Source organism: Indicator indicator, chromosome 42 (genome assembly GCF_027791375.1).
Source record: "Indicator indicator isolate 239-I01 chromosome 42, UM_Iind_1.1, whole genome shotgun sequence".
Taxonomy (NCBI): domain Eukaryota; kingdom Metazoa; phylum Chordata; class Aves; order Piciformes; family Indicatoridae; genus Indicator; species Indicator indicator.
Genome location: NC_072051.1, coordinates 647514 through 666339, shown reverse-complemented (window position 1 = coordinate 666339; position 18826 = coordinate 647514). Strand labels below are relative to the sequence as shown.

General features: G+C 57.4%; 1 protein-coding gene across 2 annotated transcripts; it reads right to left on the bottom strand.

The window, feature by feature from the left end:
- Positions 1–5490: 5490 nt before the first annotated feature.
- Positions 5491–15736, bottom strand: GFOD2 (glucose-fructose oxidoreductase domain containing 2). 2 transcript variants are annotated; one of them, XM_054397171.1, is made up of 2 exons: positions 15454–15736; positions 5491–7130 (listed from the first exon to the last, which is right to left on the bottom strand). In XM_054397171.1, exons 1-2 carry the CDS (start codon positions 15723–15725, stop codon positions 6215–6217), a joined length of 1188 nt encoding a protein of 395 aa, XP_054253146.1. In that variant the 5' UTR covers positions 15726–15736; the 3' UTR covers positions 5491–6214. The 2 variants fall into 2 exon arrangements, with proteins under 2 accessions (XP_054253146.1, XP_054253147.1); XM_054397172.1 differs by having other exon boundaries at positions 5491–7113; positions 15473–15736.
- Positions 15737–18826: the final 3090 nt, after the last annotated feature.

Below are 18826 nucleotides of genomic sequence, written 5' to 3'. Positions count from 1 at the left end.
TGCTGAGGCCACAAAGAAACAGAGAAGTGTTGAGATTGGAAGAGACCTCTCAGATCACCAAGTCCAGCCCCTGTCCCAGAGCTCACACTGCCACCACTGCTGCTGAGCCAGCACCACTCAGACACAGCCCTCAGCACCACATCCAGGCAGCTTCTAAACCCCTCCAGGGCTGGGGACTGCACCACCTCCCTGAGCAGCCTGGGACAGTGCCTGAGAGCCCTTGCTGGGAAGAGATTTTTCCTCATCTCCAACCTCAACCCCTCCTGGCACAACTTGAAGACATTTCCTCTCATCCTGTCACTTGTTGCTTGTGAGAAGAGCCCAACCCCACCTGGCTGCAGCCTCCTCTCAGGAGCTGTAGAGAGCAATGAGGTCTCCTTCAGCCTCCTCTTCTCCACACCAAACCCCCCCCCAGCTCCCTCAGCTGCTCCTCCCCAGCCCTCTTCTCCAGACCCTTCCCCACATTTGTTGCCATTCTCTGGACCTGATCCAGCTCCTCAGTGTCCTTCTGGGAGTGAGGGACTCAGCTTTGTCAGAGTGCCAAGGTGTTGGGAGCAAACCCCCAAAGGTAAGTTCCTGATTTCCAGTGCCCAAAGGCAGCAGCCCCAGCACTGCTCTGGGGATGTTGCCTCTTAGCTGAGGTCTTCAGCAGTTTGCACACTGAGTCAGGCAGAGAAATCAAACCCTGCTCATAACCAGAGTCACCATGGTCAGTGCAAGACAGGCAGGAGAACCTCCAAACCCAGCTGCAGGCTGAGGGAAACAGCGAAGAGGTGGGAAATAGATCTTCTGCTGGGACCTACTTTCCCATGGTGATCAATGGGTGATGCCTGCTAGGAAAGCACAGAGCTCTCTCTTGCAGTGCCAGGATGAGGGACAATGGCTTGGAGCTGGGAGAGGGGAGATTGAGACTGGGGAGGAGGAAGAAATTGTTGTCAGTGAGGCTGGGGAGACATTGGCACAGGTTGCCCAGGGAGGCTGTGGCTGCTCCCTGCCTGGAGGTGTTCCAGGCCAGGCTGGATGAGGCCCTGAGCAAGCTGTGCTGGTGGGAGGTGTCCCTGCCCATGGCAGGGGCTTGGAGCTGGATGAGCTTTGAGCTCCCTTCCAACCCAACCCATTCCATGAATCTATTGCCTACCTGTTCCACCTCCAAACTACTCAGCTGGCAGCAAGAGCAGAAAGGCAGGGAAGGAACTGAACTTGGCAAGGGATGTAAAGAAAACCAAGAAAGGCTTCTTACAGGGACAGAAACCAGCAAAGGAAGGGTAAAGAGAGCTCCCCCTGAGGAGCAGCAGTGGGGAACTAGGAACAACAGACCAGGAGAAGGCTGAGATTCTCCGCAATTTTTTTGCCTCAGTCTTCACTGGCAAACCCTCTCCTCATGGCTCTCCTGTTGATGGACCACAAGTTGGAGACCAGGGAGACAAAGTCCCTCCCCTGTAAGCACAGACAAGGTGCATGATCAGCTGAGGACCCTGGAGATACACAAGTCCAGGGCCCTGATGAAATGCATTCCAGAGTTCTGAGGGAATTAGCTGATGGAGTTGCCATGGTACATGCTGGAAGGTGTCCAGAGAAGGGCCAGGAGGAGGAGCAGAGGGCTGGAGCTGCTCTGCTCTGAGGACAGCCTGAGAGAGTTGGGGTTGTGCAGGCTGGAGAGGAGAAGGCTCCCAGGAGACCTTCTGGTGGCCTTGCAGGATCTGAAGGGGGCTCCAAGAAAGCTGGGGAGGGACTTTGGAGGGTGTCAGGGAGTGATAGGAGTGGGGGGGATGGAGCAAAAGTAGAAGTGGGGAGATTGAGATTGGATGTGAGGAAGAAATTCTTGCCCAGGAGGGTGGTGAGAGCCTGGCAGAGGTTGCCCAGGGAGGTGGTGGAAGCCTCCTGCCTGGAGGTTTTTGCAGCCAGGCTGGAGGTGGCTGTGAGCAACCTGCTGTGGTGTGAGGTGTCCCTGCCCATGGCAGGGGGTTGGAGCTGGCTGAGCCTTGAGCTCCCTTCCAACCCAGACAACACTTCTGTGATTCTTATGAGCAGCCCTAGCAGTCAGGTGCAGTCCCTGGGCAGTGGAAGAAAGGAAACTTCACAGGCAGTGTTAAAAAGGGTAGAAAGGAGGAGCCTGGGAACTACCAACCTGTCAGCCTCTCCTCCTGCCTGGGAAGATCATGGAGCAGAGCCTCCTGGATGCCAAGCTGAGGCCCATGGTTATGACTCAGGCCAGCCAGCAGGGCTTTGCCAGGGGCAGGTCCTGCCTGCCCAACCCAATGACTCTAGGATGAAGTGACTGTCAGTGCACAAGGGATGACCTCTGGATGGGATCTCTCTGGACTGCTGCAAGGCCTCTGACACAATCCCCACAGCATCCTGCTGGCCAAGATGGAGAGATGTGGGTCTGCTGGGTGGATGTTCAGGGGGTAAGGAATTGGCTGGAGGGTCACATCCAGAGGGTGCTGCTCAATGGCTCCAAGTCCAGCTGGAGAGCAGGGGCAGTGGTGGCCCTCAGGGGTCTGTGCTGGAACCTGTGCTGGTCAATATTTGTATCAGTGTTATAGACAGAGGGATCCAGGCACCATCAGCAGTGTGCAGATGGCACCAGGCTGAGTGGTGCTGTGGATGTGCCAGAGGGACAGGAGGGCATCCAGAGGGACCTGGCCAGGCTGGAGAGGTGCTGCCAGATGAGGTTCATGAGGTTCAACAGGAGCAAGTGCAGGGTCCTGATCCTGGGCTGGAACAATCCTCACTGTCAATGCAGACTGGGGGAGGAGGGGACAGAAAGCAGCCCTGAGGAAAAGGACCTGGGGGTGCTGGTGGGGGAGAAGCTGGCCAGGAGCAGGCAGTGTGAGCCGGAGGCACAGGAGGCCAAGGGCAGCCTGGGCTGCATCCAAAGCAGCTTTGCCAGAGATCCAGAGAGGTGATTCTGGCACTTGGCTCTGCTCTGCTCAGACCTCACCTGCAGTGCTGTGTGCAGGTCTGGAGCCCTCAATAGAGGAAGGACCTGGACCTGATGGAGAGGGTCCAGAGGAGGCTACAAAAATGCTCAGGGGGTTGGAGCAGCTCTGCTATGGGACAGGCTGAGGGAGCTGGGGCTGTTCAGCCTGGAGAAGAGAAGGCTCCAGGGAGACCTAAGAGCAACCTGCCAGGACCTGACGGGGCTCCAGGAAGGCTGCAGAGAGGTCTGCAGGGACAGGCCCAGGGACAATGGCTTCAAACCAGAGCAGAGCAGATTGAGATTGGATGTGAGGAACAAGTTCTGCACTGGGAGGCTGCTGGAACACTGCAACAGGTTGCCCAGAGAGGTGGTTGAGGCTGCATGCCTGGAGATTTTCAAGGTGAGGCTGGACAGGGCTCTGGGTGACCTGATCTAGCTGGGGATGTCCCTGCTGACTGCAGGGGGTTGGACTGGATGAGCTTTGCAGGTCCCTTCCAACCCATTCTGTGATACTATGACTCAACAGATTCTGCACACCCCAGCTCCAAGCCTCCTGTTCACATTTAGGGTGGGAAGGGACCCTCAGAGGTCAGCTGCAGCAAGCAGGGAGGGTGGCTGCAGCTTGCCCAAGTTCCAGAGCTGTTCCTGAACCCCTCAACCAAACACCACTTTTTATTTTGGTAGAAAACCAGATACTTCTCAGGAAGGAGCAGCTTATGGCACAGCAGTTTGCAAGTTAATGCACATAAATAGGGTTACAATTTAGTGGGAAATACATTAAAAACAAAACAAACCCAAAAACAAACCAACCAAAAAAGCTTTCAAGTACACCAAAGAAATGTAGTAAGATTGGGACACTCCCTGCCTCAGAACTTCTAGCCAGCACCTGCCAAGAGATCTCTGCACTGGACACAAGCTGCAGGAGGCTGTGAGGATGGCCAGGGGATTACTACGCAGTGTTTGGGATGAGAAGACTTCCCCCGAGCAGCTCAGTGCCTGCTGTCTCAGCCCAGCAGGGTGTGTGCAGCATGACAGAAGAGCTGCAGGAGCTGGGACACTGCTCCTGCCCTCCAGCTCCAGGTCCCTGGCAGGTTAAAGCTCTACAAAGGGATTAGCCATGGCACAGTGGGGACCCTGGAGACACTTTCCAACAGCAACAGAAAGGAGAAGCTGGCCCCACAGTCACAGCAGCACCAGGCAGTGAGCACAGAGCTTATGGAAAAGAGCTGCTGGATGCAGGCAGCCTCTTGAGCAGGAGGAGAAACATCTACAATAGGGAAGAACAGCAGAAACCAACCCAGGCTTCCTCAAGATTTTCCTGCCAACAGAGAATGATCATCACTTCAATAAAATGCCAGCCCCAGTGACACGGAAAGACATTTGCCACCTGCAGGAAGCCGAAAGGCTGATCCTTGTCTCACAAACTTCATCCCATTCCTTCTATTGCTTGTGCCACAGGAGCTTAGAGCCCTGGCCCCTCACTGAGCTCCTCCACAGCCCTGGCCCCTCACTGAGCTCCTCCACAGCCCTGGCCCCTCACTGAGCTTCCTCTACAGCCCTGGCCCCTCACTGAGCTTCCTCTACAGCCCTGGCCCCTCACTGAGCTTCCTCTACAGCCCTGGCCCCTCACTGAGCTTCCTCTACAGCCCTGGCCCCTCACTGAGCTTCCTCTACAGCCCTGGCCCCTCACTGAGCTTCCTCCACAGCCCTGGCCCCTCACTGAGCTTCCTCCACAGCCCTGGCCCCTCACTGAGCTTCCTCCACAGCCCTGGCCCCTCACTGAGCTTCCTCCACAGCCCTGGCCCCTCACTGAGCTCCTCCACAGCCCTGGCCCCTCACTGAGCTTCCTCTACAGCCCTGGCCCCTCACTGAGCTTCCTCTACAGCCCTGGCCCCTCACTGAGCTTCCTCCACAGCCCTGGCCCCACACTGAGCTCCTCCACAGCCCTGGCCCCTCACTGAGCTCCTCCACAGCCCTGGCCCCTCACTGAGCTTCCTCTACAGCCCTGGCCCCTCACTGAGCTTCCTCCACAGCCCTGGCTCCTCACTGAGCTCCTCCACAGCCCTGGCTCCTCACTGAGCTCCTCCACAGCCCTGGCCCCTCACTGAGCTTCCTCTACAGCCCTGGCCCCTCACTGAGCTTCCTCTACAGCCCTGGCCCCTCACTGAGCTTCCTCTACAGCCCTGGCCCCTCACTGAGCTTCCTCTACAGCCCTGGCCCCTCACTGAGCTTCCTCTACAGCCCTGGCCCCTCACTGAGCTTCCTCCACAGCCCTGGCCCCTCACTGAGCTTCCTCCACAGCCCTGGCCCCTCACTGAGCTTCCTCCACAGCCCTGGCCCCTCACTGAGCTTCCTCCACAGCCCTGGCCCCTCACTGAGCTTCCTCCACAGCCCTGGCCCCTCACTGAGCTTCCTCCACAGCCCTGGCCCCTCACTGAGCTTCCTCCACAGCCCTGGCCCCTCACTGAGCTTCCTCTACAGCCCCGGCCCCTCACTGAGCTTCCTCTACAGCCCTGGCCCCTCACTGAGCTCCTCTACAGCCCTGGCCCCTCACTGAGCTCCTCCACAGCCCTGGCCCCTCACTGAGCTCCTCCACAGCCCTGGCCCCTCACTGAGCTTCCTCTACAGCCCTGGCCCCTCACTGAGCTTCCTCTACAGCCCTGGCCCCTCACTGAGCTTCCTCCACAGCCCTGGCTCCTCACTGAGCTCCTCCACAGCCCTGGCTCCTCACTGAGCTGCTCTACAGCCCTGGCTCCTCACTGAGCTCCTCCACAGCCCTGGCTCCTCACTGAGCTTGCTCTACAGCCCTGGCTCCTCACTGAGCTCCTCCATAGCCCTGGCCCCTCACTGAGCTCCTCCACAAAACTTCACAAGCTGAGGAGCAAAACTCAGTCAAGTCTCTAAGAGAGAAGGAGAAAGCACCTGAATAAAACATTCCCTGCTCTTGCTGTACCTGCTCTCCTGTGTATCTGTAAAAAGCAGGGACCTGTGCAGCAGGGCTGGTGTCCCACTTCCAGGCAGAGATCCCACACTTCACTTCAGCTACTGCAAGTGCAAAGGGCAATTCAAGTTTTCCTAGCAGTCTCCAAGACAAAAACTCAGCATTTGCAACCACAGCAACAGTTGCAGCTCCTTTCCAGCACTCATCCAGAGCAGTTCCTTGCAGGACAGGAGACGTTTTACACCTTAAAAGCCAAACCCAGGCAGCTGGGGTTATTAAATTAGGAATCTCTACAGCTTTCAGAGGGAAGAAAGCCAGAGGTGTCCTGGCTGCTGCCACAGCAGGAATGCTCAGAAGTTATTTCTCTGAAGCGCCTCACAGAGGTTTTGGTTGGCATCTGGCTCCTCAGTCATCACCTGCACAGCCTCCCACTCCCCCGACCTGCTGGACTTCTTGACAGCCTCCACAACACTCTGCATGTAGAGGCCGTCTTCGAAGGAGGCCGCCATGGCGACCGGCTTCTGGTCCCAGGAGCGGCGATCCCCCTGCTCCTGGAAGGACTGCCGCAGGGCCTGCACCATGTACACCATGCCCTTCAGGTACAGCAGGGGGATGTCCTTGAAGCCCTCCTCCAGCAGGCCCTGGTGGACAGTCAGAGGGTCGGCAAAGAGCAGCTCCTCCTGCGGGGCGGTGTTCTTCTGGCCGTACAGGTCGGTGCCGCGGGCCACCAGGCGCCCGGCCGAGCCCACCACCATCACCTCGTGGACGAAGGAGCCTGGCATGTTGAAGTTGAGGGTGACGGTGCAGCACACCCCCTCACCCATCAGCATCTGGAAGAAGCAGAAGTCGTCGCTGGTGACGTGGCGGATGCCGCCGATGGCCTCGTTCTGCTTGACGAAGGTCTTGAGCAAGCCGTGGACCTTCTGGGCTCTGCTGCCCACCAGGTGGGTGAGGAGGTCGATGATGTAGGTGCCCACCGTGTGCAGGCCCCCTCCCCCCATCAGCTCGTCGCAGAGCCAGCTGTAGGTGGCGCTGAGCAGGCTGGCGCCACAGACACGGGCGTCGCACACCAGCACGGCGCCCACGTAGCCGCCGGCGATCAGCTGCCTCATGCGCACGAAGGCTGGCAGGAAGCGCAGGGCATTGCCCACAATGCTCATCAGCTGCGGGTAGTAGCGGGCAGCGGTCACCATCCGGAAGGCGTCCGCAGAGCTGGCAGCCTTCTCGCAGATCACGTTCTTGCCGATCCCTGCGGAACAGGCAGAGAAGCAGAGGATCGCCCCAGTTGGAAAAAGCAATTCCCAGAATCACAGAATTAACCTTCCCAGAATCTCAGAATCAACCAGGCTGGAAAAGCTCTTCCCACAATCCAGAATTAACCAGGTTGGAAAAGACCTACCCAGAATCACAGAATCCCACAATTAAGCAGGTTGGAAAAACCCTTCCCAGAATCACAGAATTCACCTTCCCAGAAACCCAGAATCAAACAGGTTGGAAAAGTCCTTCCCAGAATCACAGAATTAACCTTCCCAGAACCAAAGAATCACAGAATTAACCTTCCCACATTCCCAGAATTAACCAGGTTGGAAAAGACCTTCAAGATCATGAAGTCCAACCTATCACTCAACACCATCTAACCAACTAACCCATGGCAATGAGTGCCTCATCCAGGCTGATTTTAAACACTTCCAGGGATGGTGACTCCACCACCTCCCCAGGCAGCACATCCCAATGGCCAATCTCTTTCTGGGAAGAACTTCCTCCTCTCATCCAGCCCAAACCTCCCCTGGCACAGCTTGAGACTGAGTCCTCTCCTTCTGTCACTGCTTGCCTGGGAGAAGAGCCCAACCCCCACCTGGCTACAGCCTCCCTGCAGGGAGTTGTAGAGAGCAATGAGGTCTGCCCTGAGTCTCCTCTTCTCCAGGCTGAACAACCCCAGCTCCCTCAGCCTCTCCTCACAGGGCTGTGCTCCAGCCCCCTCCCCGGCCTCATTGCCCTTCTCTGGACACCTTCCAGCCTCTCAATCTCCTTCTTAACCTGAGGAGCCCAGAACTGGACACAGCATTCAAGGTGTGGCCTAACCAGTGCTGAGCACAGGGCAGGATGACTTCCCTGCTCCTGCTGGCCACACTCTTCCTGATGCAGGCCAGGATGCCATTGGCCTTCTTGGCCACCTGGGCACACTGCTGGCTCCTGTTCAGCTGCTGTCAATCAGTACCCCCAGGTCCCTCTCTGCCTGGCTGCTCTCAGCCACTCTGTCCCCAGCCTGTAGCTCTGCATGGGGTTGGTGTGGCCTGAGGTCACCACCATCCCATGTCTCCCTCACCACCATCTGTAGTGGGTTGAAAATTCCTCCCCCAATGTTAAATTGCCAAACCAGCTCAGGTGGCAGCAAATGAAGCTGTATTTAGAAGCAAAACTACAATCTACAAGGCTCTGCTCTGCTGAGACCCCACCTGGAGCTCTGGGTCCAGTTCTGGAGCCTCTGTTCCAGGAAGGATCTGGAGGTGCTGGAAGTGTCCAGAGAAGGGCCAGGAGGAGGAGCAGAGGGCTGGAGCTGCTCTGCTCTGAGGACAGCCTGAGAGAGTTGAGGTTGTGCAGGCTGGAGAGGAGAAGGCTCCCAGGAGACCTTCTGATGGCCTTGCAGGATCTGAAGGGGGCTCCAAGAAAGCTGGGGAGGGACTTTGGAGGGTGTCAGGGAGTGATAGGAGTGGGGGGGATGGAGCAAAAGTAGAAGTGGGGAGATTGAGATTGGATGTGAGGAAGAAATTCTTGCCCAGGAGGGTGGTGAGAGCCTGGCAGAGGTTGCCCAGGGAGGTGGTGGAAGCCTCATCCCTGGAGGTTTTTGCAGCCAGGCTGGATGTGGCTGTGAGCAACCTGCTGTGGTGTGAGGTGTCCCTGCCCATGGCAGGGGGTTGGAGCTGGCTGAGCCTTGAGCTCCCTTCCAGCCCTGACAGTTCTGTGATTCCATGAACTGCCACAAATATACACAAAACCCCACAATAATTACATCTATTTACAGGTATTTACACTTTATAAACAAACCCAGGGGGGGCTACTAATAGCTTCCCCTTTCCTGCTCCCCCACCCTGTACACACTAGAGGAGAGAGAAGAGCAGAGGGCTATTTGTTATACTTAGCCCCATCAAGAACTCATTCAAGGTCAGCAAAGGCCAGCAGAAGCACAAAGGTAGTGTCTGATAGTGCCAGGAAGCCAAAAAGAGAAAGTTAGTCTAAACCCACTTTGTCAGGAGTCTATCCAATGGGATTGTTTAGACCTTAGCATTATTTTCCTTTTCACATCCAAGAAGGATTTCTTTACATTCTACTACTTTCTGTTCAAGTTCTGTGGAAAATTTTCTAGGCACAGCCTGAAACTACCACACCCTCCCACACCTGCCTCACCACCAAACCATGCCTCCAGAGGAGAAGGTGAAAGGGGATTTAATCAATGTTTATCAACAGCTGAGGGCTGAGTGTCAAAAGGGAGGGGACAGGCTCTGCTCAGCTGCACTCTGGGGCAGGACAAGAGGCAATGGATGGAAACTGCAGCACAGGAGGTTCCACCTCAGCAGGAGGAGGAACTTCTGCACTGGGAGGGGGACAGAGCCCTGGAGCAGGCTGCCCAGAGAGGTTGTGGAGTCTCCTGCTCTGGAGCCTTTCCAGCCCTGGCTGGATGTGTTCCTGTGTGACCTGTGCTGCATTCCATGGTCCTGCTCTGGCAGGGGGGTTGGACTTGATCTCCTTCCCAACCCCTAACATCCTCAGATCCTACGATCCATCACCACCTCCCCACGCCTCCCTCACCACCATCCCCACGCCTCCCTCACCACCACTCTGTGTCCTGAAGGGCTACAGCCACTCCTCTGACCAACACAGACTGCATCAGGTTGGAAGGAACCCTCCAGGGGCATCCTGTCCAGCCCCCCACCTGCACTCAGCAGGGACACCTCCAGCTAGGGCAGGTTGCTCAGGGCCACATGATCTTGAATGTCTCCAGGAATGGTCACTCCACCACTCTCCTGGGCAGCCTGTTCCAGTGCCTGATCACTCTTTCAAGTAAAGAAATTCTTCCTAACACCCAACTCAGAGCTCCCTTGGCACAGCCTGAGGAAATTCATCTACAGCACATGAGCCAAACCTGCTCACATTCATTCAGAGATTCACAGAATGGGTTGGGTTGGCTTGGAAGGGACCTCAAGGATCATCCAGTTCCAACCCCCTGCCATGGGCAGGGACACCTCCCACCAGCACAGCTTGCTCAAGGCCTCATCCAGCCTGGCCTGGAACACCACCAGGGAGGAGGCAACCACAACTGCTCAGGAGCCAGCAATGGTCCCTGGCAGCCCAGCAGGCAGCTGTGTGCTGAGCTGCATCCAGAGCAGGGAGAGCAGCAGCACAGGGAGGGGATTCTGCCCTCTGCTCTGCTCTGCTCAGAGCCCACCTGCAGCACTGCCTCCAGCTCTGGGGCCCCCAGCACAAGAAGGACCTGGAGCTGCTGGAGAGGCTCCAGAGGAGGCCACAGAGATGATCAGAGAGCTGGAGAACTTCCCCTCTGGAGACAAGCTGAGACAGTTGAGGCTGTTCAGCCTGGAAAAGAGAAGGCTCCAGATAGACCTCAGAGCTTCTCTTGCAGAGAAGTCAGATCCCACCCTGCAGCTCCTCGTCCCACTGCTCCATCTCCTGGCTGTGCTGAGCAAGCCCATTAGGAACCTGCTGAGCAAGCCAAAGGCCAGGCAGCCTCTGACACACCCCCATGCCCAGCTCAGCCAGGGGACAGCTGCAGCCAGAGAGGACTCAGAACTTGTTTCTAATAGACCCAAGCAAAATCCAGGCAGGAAATGCCAAGACTACAATTTTTTAGTGGCCTCATCCAAAGAAAAGCCCTAAACTGATGTGAATCAGGAGAAGCTTGAATGGACCAAAGGGTAGGGTCAGTGCTGCCCAACAGCCCTAGGAGGGGAACCACACATGGGAAGAAGGAAGAAGTGCTCCCCAAACCTGAAAGAGCCACCTTCTGCCCACCCTCAGTGTGCAGGGCAGCCAGGCTCTGGGGACCAACTCTGCACTCTGCAGGCAACCAAATGCCACAAGCAGGGACATCTGTGCACAGAGGTGTCCCTGCAGCACAGCCATCAGGGGACCAGGCACTGTTAGGTGCTGGACTGGGACAGCATTCTCTGTTTGACAGCTACAGCTTCACCTCTTTGGGTCTTTCTTCTCTGCCTGTCACAGCCACAGCTGCTCACCCAAAACCTTCCAACAGTTGAAGTCCCCAGCCCTGCCCTGCACAAGTTGTGTATCCTGTGTCAATCTGTCCCTTGAGCTGAAGCCTCATAGAATGGATTGGAAGGGACCACAAAGATCATCTGCTCCAACCCCCTGCCATGGGCAGGGACACCTCCCACCAGCACAGCTAGCTCAAGGCCTCATCCAGCCTGGCCTGGAACACCTCCAGGGAGGGGGCAGCCACAGCCTCCCTGGGCAACCTGTGCCAGTCTCTCCCCACTTAAGTTCTTTACTCCCTTGGATAACCTGAGGCTGCACCCAGGAAGATGCACAATGGGCACTGCTGAACGATACCAGACCATTGCTTTGTCTACCACAGGAAGCTGGGAGTCTCTGAGGAGTCTTCCCAGACAAGTGGCTGTTTCAGGTGTACTTGAGTTGGGAGCCTCCCAGTAAATGCTCATTCCACACCACACTCCCTCATTAGGGACACCAAGATCAGAGGCTGGAGCACCTCTGCTACAAGGACAGGCTGGGAGAGCTGGGGCTGTGCAGCCTGGAGAAAGCTCCAGGGAGACCTTAGAGATGCATTTCAATATCTGAAGGGAACCTCCAGGCAGGCTGGGGAGGGACTGTTCAGGAGGGGCTGTGGGGATAGGCCCAGGGGCAATGGTTTGGAAGTGGAGCAGGGCAGAGTCAGGTTGGAGCTCAGGAGGAAGTTGTGCCCAGGGAGGCTGGGCAGACACTGGCACAGGTTGCCCAGGGAGGTGCTGGAGGCTCCATCCCTGGAGGTGTTCCAGGCCAGGCTGGATGAGTCCTTGAGCAACCTGGCCTGGTGGGAGGTGTCCCTGCCCATGGCAGGAGACTGGAACTGGATATCTTTGAGGTCCCTTCCAACCCAACCTAGCCTTGGATTCTGTGAACTGTGGGACAGGAAGCACAACACAGCCCTGTGAAATTAATTCTGTCCCTCTGAGATCAAAAGCAGCACCAATTTTAGGACAACTCCTTGCTTTGCCTGTTCTGGAGATAGAGCAGAAGATGACAGTGATTTCAATTTGAATTATCTTCTGCCCTTTGATCTTGCTCTGTCTGGTTGATGACCTCAATTCAGTGTTCCTGTTTTGTACCCAAGCATGACAAAGCTGTACCTGGGCTCATAAGGAATTTGCACTGCCTGAGAAAATTTGGTCTGGCCCCTCTGCCAGGAATAAAGAGGTGAGCAGAGTTTCTACGTTCAAAAAGAAATACCTAGAAAAGTGGAAAGAAACCAACCCCAATAAAGCAATCACACAAAATCACCACAGATTCATGGATTCACAGAATGGGTTGGGTTGGAAGGGACCTCATCCAGTTCCAAGCCCCTGCCATGGGCAGGGACACCTCCCACCAGCCCAGGCTGCTGAAGGCCTCAGCTGAGGGCTCATTACCTGCACTGTGCTCACCCCTGAAAGAGGCTCAGAGCAATGCAGGACTCTGCGTCAGCTGAGATTGGTTTGCTCTCCAGAGAGGCAGCACAGCAGGAAGCCTGCTGTGAGACCTTCCTGCCAGACTCCAGACACTGTCTCCCCATCCAGCAAATGCTCCTGGGCCTGCAGCTGTCTGCTCTGCAGTGCCAACCTGCTGGGATCCACACAGAGCTGCTTGGGCCTGAAGGAGTCTTCTCCAGCAGCTGCACCAGGAGCAGAGCACAAACCCCAGGTAGGATCACATCCACTGGCACCAATCTTCATTTAGTCCTGGCTGGGCTGACTTCTGCTTCTCATGGAGTGGCTTAGGTTGGAAAGGACCTCAGAGATCATCTGCTCCAAGCCCCTACCATGGGCAAGGACTTCTCTCAGCTAGACTCAAGTTGGTCAGGGCCTCATCCAGCCTGGCCTTGAACACCTCCAGGGAAGGGGCAGCCACAGCCTCCTTGGGCAACCTGTGCCAGTGTCTCCCCACCCTCACTGACAACAATTTCTTCCTCCTCTCCACTCTCACTCTCCCCTCTCCCAGCTCCAAGCCATTGTCCCTCATCCTGGCACTGCCAGCTCTTGGCCAAAGTCCCTCCCCAGCTCTCCTGGAGCCCCTTCAGGTCCTGGAAGGCTGCTCTGAGGTCTCCCTGGAGCCTTCTCCAGGCTGCACAGCCCCAATTCTCCCAGCCTGTCCCCACAAAGTCATGAGAACTGGTGAAATACTCAGTACCTAGCAAGGCTTTAAAAGGCCTTTCAGCATATCTCAAGAGGTAAATTCTAATCACAGTGAGAGCATTCAAAGATCAGAAGTCCCAAAACTGAGAGCACAGAACTCTAACAAGGCCAACCACCAAAGGAATTTCTCTCTGCATACCTAAGCAGCACTGCAAATGTTTGTGCAGGGAGTTGTTTACTGCCAGAACAAATTACTGCAGAGCAAAGAGGCTCAGAACAACAAAGCAGCCTGGCTCACATGGTTGGAGACCTTACCAGTCCTAAAATGAACTCGTGTGGATCTCGCACAGAATGGTGGGGGGTGGAAGGGCTGCTGCAGATCAAGTCCAATCACCCTGCCAAGGCAGGGTCACCTAGGCAAGGTCACACAGGAACATGACCAGGCAGGTCTGGAAAGTCTCCTGAGATGGAGACTCCATCACCTCTCTGGGCAGCCTGCTCCAGGGCTCTGTCACCCTTCAATTACAGAAGTTCTCCTCATGTTCAGATGGAACTTCTGAGGTTCCAGTTGGTCTGGGCACCACTGAAGACAGACTGGTGCCATCCTCCTGACACCCACCCTTGAAGTATTGGTCAGCCTTGATGAGATCCCTACTCAGTTCTCCAGACCAAAGAGCCCCAAGTCCCTCAGTCTTTCCTCATCAGAGCTGTTCTAGTCCCCTCAGCAGCTTTGTGAAACACTGAAAAAAAGACCTCACTTGTTATTTACAGAGCTACAAACTCAGACCCAGGCTGGGGGAGAGGACATTGACCCTGGAGAATTAAGAAGTGCCAGGATGCCTGGGCACTTGGCTCCCACTTCCCTGCCTAACCAATCCATGGCCATCATCCCTTCTCTCCCAGACACCCTCACCCAGCACATTTTGCTGGATTCCTCCTGCTGTGCCAAACATCATCTCCTCTCCCAGCATCTGTTAGAGAGGGTCCAGAAGCAGCCATGAAGATGATCAGAGCAGTACTTCTCCTATGGGAACAGGCTGGGAGAGTTGTGGAATCTCCTCTTCTGGAGAGCTTCCAGCCCCCCTTGGCCATTGTGCTCCTGGGATAGCTGCTGTGAGTGCCCTGCTGGAGCAGGGGGCGTGGGCTGGGGGAGCTCCAGAGGTCCTTTCCAACCCCCACTACACTGTGGTTAGAATCTCTCCACCATTAACTCAGTCTGAAGAAGACAAGAGAGATTTTCCCCCAGCTGGCTGAAGACTTGCAGAGCTCTAAGTGCTTTTAACAACACATTGTCGGTCACTTTTCTCACAGAGGTGGCACCACCCATTCCACATCAAGCTTTTAGCACCACACCAAACAATACTAAGCTGAGAAGCTTGGCTGAGACACCTGAAGGCTGTGAGGCCATTCAGAGGCTTGGAGAGACTGAGAGCTGGGCAGAGAGGAACCTAAGGAGGGCATCTGCTGGGGAGTAGCCCCAAGGAGAAGGAGCTGGCAGTGCTGCTGGGCAGCAAGTTCTGCATGGCACAGCAATGTGCCCTGGGGGCCAAGAAGGCCAGGGGGCTCCTGGGGGGCATTCAGCAGAGGGTGGCCAGCAGGGCCAGGGAGGTTCTCCTCTCCCTCTGCTCTGCTCTGGGCAGGCCACACCTGGAATATTGCATCCAGCTCTGGGCTCCCCAGTTCCAGAGGGACAGGGATCTGCTGGAGAGAATCCAAGGGAGGCCTCCAAGGCTGCTGAAGGGACTGCAGCACTGCCTGGGGAGGAGAGGCTGAGAGCCCTGGGGGTGTTTAGTCTGGAGAGGAGAAGGCTGAGAGGGATCTGATCAATATCTATCAATATCTGAGGGCTGGGAATCAAGGACAGCCTCTGCTCAGTTGCAAGCTGTGATAGGACAAGAGGCAATGAATATAAACTGCAGCACAGGAGGTTCCACCTCAACATGAGGAGGAACTTCCTGACTGTGAGGGTGACAGAGCCCTGGAGCAGGCTGCCCAGAGAGGTTGTGGAGTCTCCTTCTCTGGAGCCTTTCCAGCCTTGTCTGGATGAGTTCCTGTGTGACCTGTGCTGGATTCTATGGTCCTGCTCTGGTCCCTTGGACTTGATCTTCGGAGGTCCCTTCCAACCCCTACCATCCTATGTGCCTGTGACCTGGGTGCAACCACAACCCTGCTGGGCTCCCAGCTTCAGTCTCCATCTGCCAAGGAGCTAAAGCATCTGTGGTCCAGCTCCAAAGGTAAGCAAGGTACCTAGAGCCTTCATGGCGATCTGCCGCGTCAGGGGCGGAGGGATGTTGATGCAAACCAAATCCACCTCCTGGTGCAGCAGGACGTCATCGGTGTGGCTGGTGTAGAAGGAGATGTCCATTTCCTCTGCCAGCTGCTTGGCTTCCTCCTCGGTCTTCCCCCAGAGTGCCTCAACGGAGAAGCCTTCTGCTCTCAGCAGGGGCACCAGGACCCGGGCGGTGCTGCCAGTTCCAAACACCCCCACCCCAGGGAGCATTTTCCTTCCGCATCCACTCCAGCGTCAGGGTCTGTGTCAGGGGCTGGCACCCATCGCCTGGCTCCTCAGCTGGCAGCGCCACAGGCAGCTCCTAGGGCATGGCAAGCAACAGGTCAGTACCCAGCAGAGACACCCAGCCTGCATGCCAACTTCACAGAACCACAGAATCAACCAGGTTGGAAGAGGCCTCCCAGATCACCAGGTCCAACTGATCACCCAAGCCTAACTAATGAACCAGACCATGGCACTAAGTGCCTCATGCAGTCCTTTCTTAACCACCTCCGGCGACCTTGACCCCACCACCTCCCTGGGCAGCCCATTCCAATGGCCAATCTCTCTTTCTGTGAAGAACTTTTTTCTAGCCTTCAGCAGCCACTCACTGGGAGCAGTGTCTGACACCCCCTCAGGCTGTGCTGCCATCCAGTGAGACTTGGCATGGGGAAAGCTGGGGCAGAGGGGAACCTCATGAAGTTCAAGCAGGGCAAGTGGAGGTCCTGCCCCTGGAGAGGAACAACCTCCTGCAGCAAGATAGGTGAGCAGAGAACCTGCTGCAGAGTAGCTCTACAGAGAAGGACCTGGGACTGCTGGTTAGTAAAATGTTCTCTATGGGACAGCCATGTGCCCTCATGGCCAGGAAGGCCAAGAGTACACTTGGGTGCACTGAGTGTCCAGCAAGTTCAGGGAGGTTCTCCTCCCATTCTACTCTGCCCACATCTGGAGTACGGTGTCCAGTTCCAGGCTCCCCAGTTCAAGAGGGACAGGGAACTGCTAGGGAGCATTCAACAGAGGCTAGGAGGATGATGAAGAGACTGGAACATCTCTGCTGTGGAGAAAGGCTGAGAGTCCTGGGGGTGTTTAGTCTGGAGAAGAGAAGGCTGAGAAGGAATCTGATCAATGTCTGCAAGTATCTGCAGGGTGGCTATCAGGAGGATGCAGCCAGGCTCTTTTCGTGATGTCCCGTGACAGGAGGAGGGGCAATGGGCGTGAACTCAATCACAGGAAATTCCATCACAACATGATAAAAAACTTGTTTAGTGCGAGGGTGCTGGAGGCCTGGAGCAGGCTGCCCTGAGAGGTTGTGGAGTCTCCTCTGGAGACATTCAAAACCCACTCGGATGTGTTCCTGTGTGACCTGCCCTAGGTGATCCTGCTCTGGCAAGGAGCTGTACTTGATCTTTCGCGGTCTCTTCCAGCCCCTGACACTGTGATTCTGAGAACCACACTGCAGCACCCTGAGGAGCTAGAGGTCACCTCACAGGTGCAGTCACCTTTCTCCTGTCATCCAGCCTCCTGCCACACCCCCACCTGAAGGGGTAGCAGTTCACAGGGGTCACCTGGCAAGGTCCAAGTGGCTGATTACCTTCTTTGCTAAAGGTTCTCTTAACTCAGTGCCAGCAGGTTATGTAATAAGCCACAAGTCCAAAGCCTCCAGCAGCTCCCATCACACCTCCAGACAAGGCAGGCACAGGGCTCTGCCCTTCCTGGTCCGGATGTGCAACAGCCAAGGCCCCATTCCTGGCACACTGCTTCCCACAGCTACTGCCCCAGGGCAAAGGCAGCCCCAGAGCCGTGCCAGGGGCAAGAGCAGCAGGAAAAGCATGGAAACCACCCTGGCCTTCACGCCGTCCTGCAGAGCTCAGGCAGGGCCAGGGCAACACCAGGGATGCCTCTGGCAGGGCCACAATGCTCCCTGCCTGCCCGGGGTGCAGGGCTTGGGCAGCTTCCCTCTGTGTGATCCTCACCTCACCGGGCCGGACCCAGCTGAGCGCATCCTCCCCTCACGGGGCCGGACCGGGCAGACCCCATCCTCCCCTCACGGGGCCGGACCGGGCAGGCCCCATCCTCCCCTCACGGGGCCGGACCGGGCAGGCCCCATCCTCACCTCACCGGACGCGGCTGGGCCCATCCTCACCTCACCGGGCCGGACCGGGCAGGCCCCATCCTCACCTCACCGGACGCGGCTGGGCCCATCCTCACCTCACCGGGCCGGACCGGGCAGGCCCCATCCTCACCTCACCTCACTTCCATTTCCCCGGGCTGCACCAGGCAGGGCCCCACTTACCTCACCGGGCCGGTCCAGCCCCCACTCTCCACACCTGCGGGGCAATGAATGACCCACAAGGTGCAAGTCCCGCTGATACTCCTCGAAGCCTTCCCAGCCGCGCCTGGCCCAGCGACCACGGAGAGGCCACCGCAGCCAAGCGACCCCGGGCTGGGACTGGGGTTCCGGGGCTTACCCCGAGCCGCCCTTACCTGCCGCCGGACGGCGGAGGGGGCCACCGCCCCTCCTCGCCTCGGTCCCCGCGCATCCTGCCGCCGGGCGCGCTCCCGCGGCAGTCGCTGACTGCCGTTGCGGCGACGCCCGGCCCGGCCCGGCCCGGCCCGCGCAGGCGCCACAGCCGCGCTCCTTGGCTGGGCAGCGGCCCCGCAAATGGCGACTCCCAGGACGGCTTCCCCGCCGCTCGGAGGACGCCCAATGCCGCGGCGGAACGGGCCCGGGGAGGCGGGCCTTCTGCTGACGAATAGCGCCGGCAGCTAGGAGGAGGTCGGCGTGGGACTTCCGCATCTCTTTGTGAGACCCCCTAGAGCGTCGCTTAGCGGGGATACTGCGGTTCGTCCCCGGCGCGCTCCCCGCTGCGTCCCCGCTGCCTTCCCCGGCATCTCCCCGCTGCCCTCCCCGGCGTGTCCTTGCTGCCCTCTCCAGTCCTCCCCGGTGCGCTCCTGGGTGCGCTTCCCGGCGCGTCCCCGTGCGGTCCCCGCTGCGTCCCCGTCTGCCCTGTCCCAGTGCCCAGCACCGCACCCAGCACTCCCGCGGCGGCCCCACCAGTGGCAGGACCTCCCCATCCTGACCCAGCTCTGCCTCAGGCGGCCAAGGGCTCCGCCGGGCTTCTCTGCAGGTACCGTCCAGCGTGGGGTCCGCCAGCACCCCGGAGCCTCTTCAATCGTGCTCGTACCACTGGCATCGCCAAGATGTGCTGTAGGCTGGTGCCTGCCCGGTGAGGGCACCGGTGGGATGTCCTGGGAGTGGGGTTTCAGATCAGTGTGTCTCGAGTCCCTCCAGCTCCTCATCCGCCCGGGAAAAGGGGCAGTGACGTTTCCCG

What these genes read in the sequence shown, in the direction of transcription:
- GFOD2 (XM_054397171.1), bottom strand. Translation starts at nt 15,725, where the DNA reads ATGCTCCCTGGGGTGGGGGTGTTTGGAACTGGCAGCACCGCCCGGGTC. An exon ending in GGTACCTTGCTTACCTTTGG is followed by an intron (nt 7,131 to 15,453) that starts AGCTGGACCACA and finishes GATCCTCTGCTT; the next exon opens with CTCTGCCTGTTCCGCAGGGA.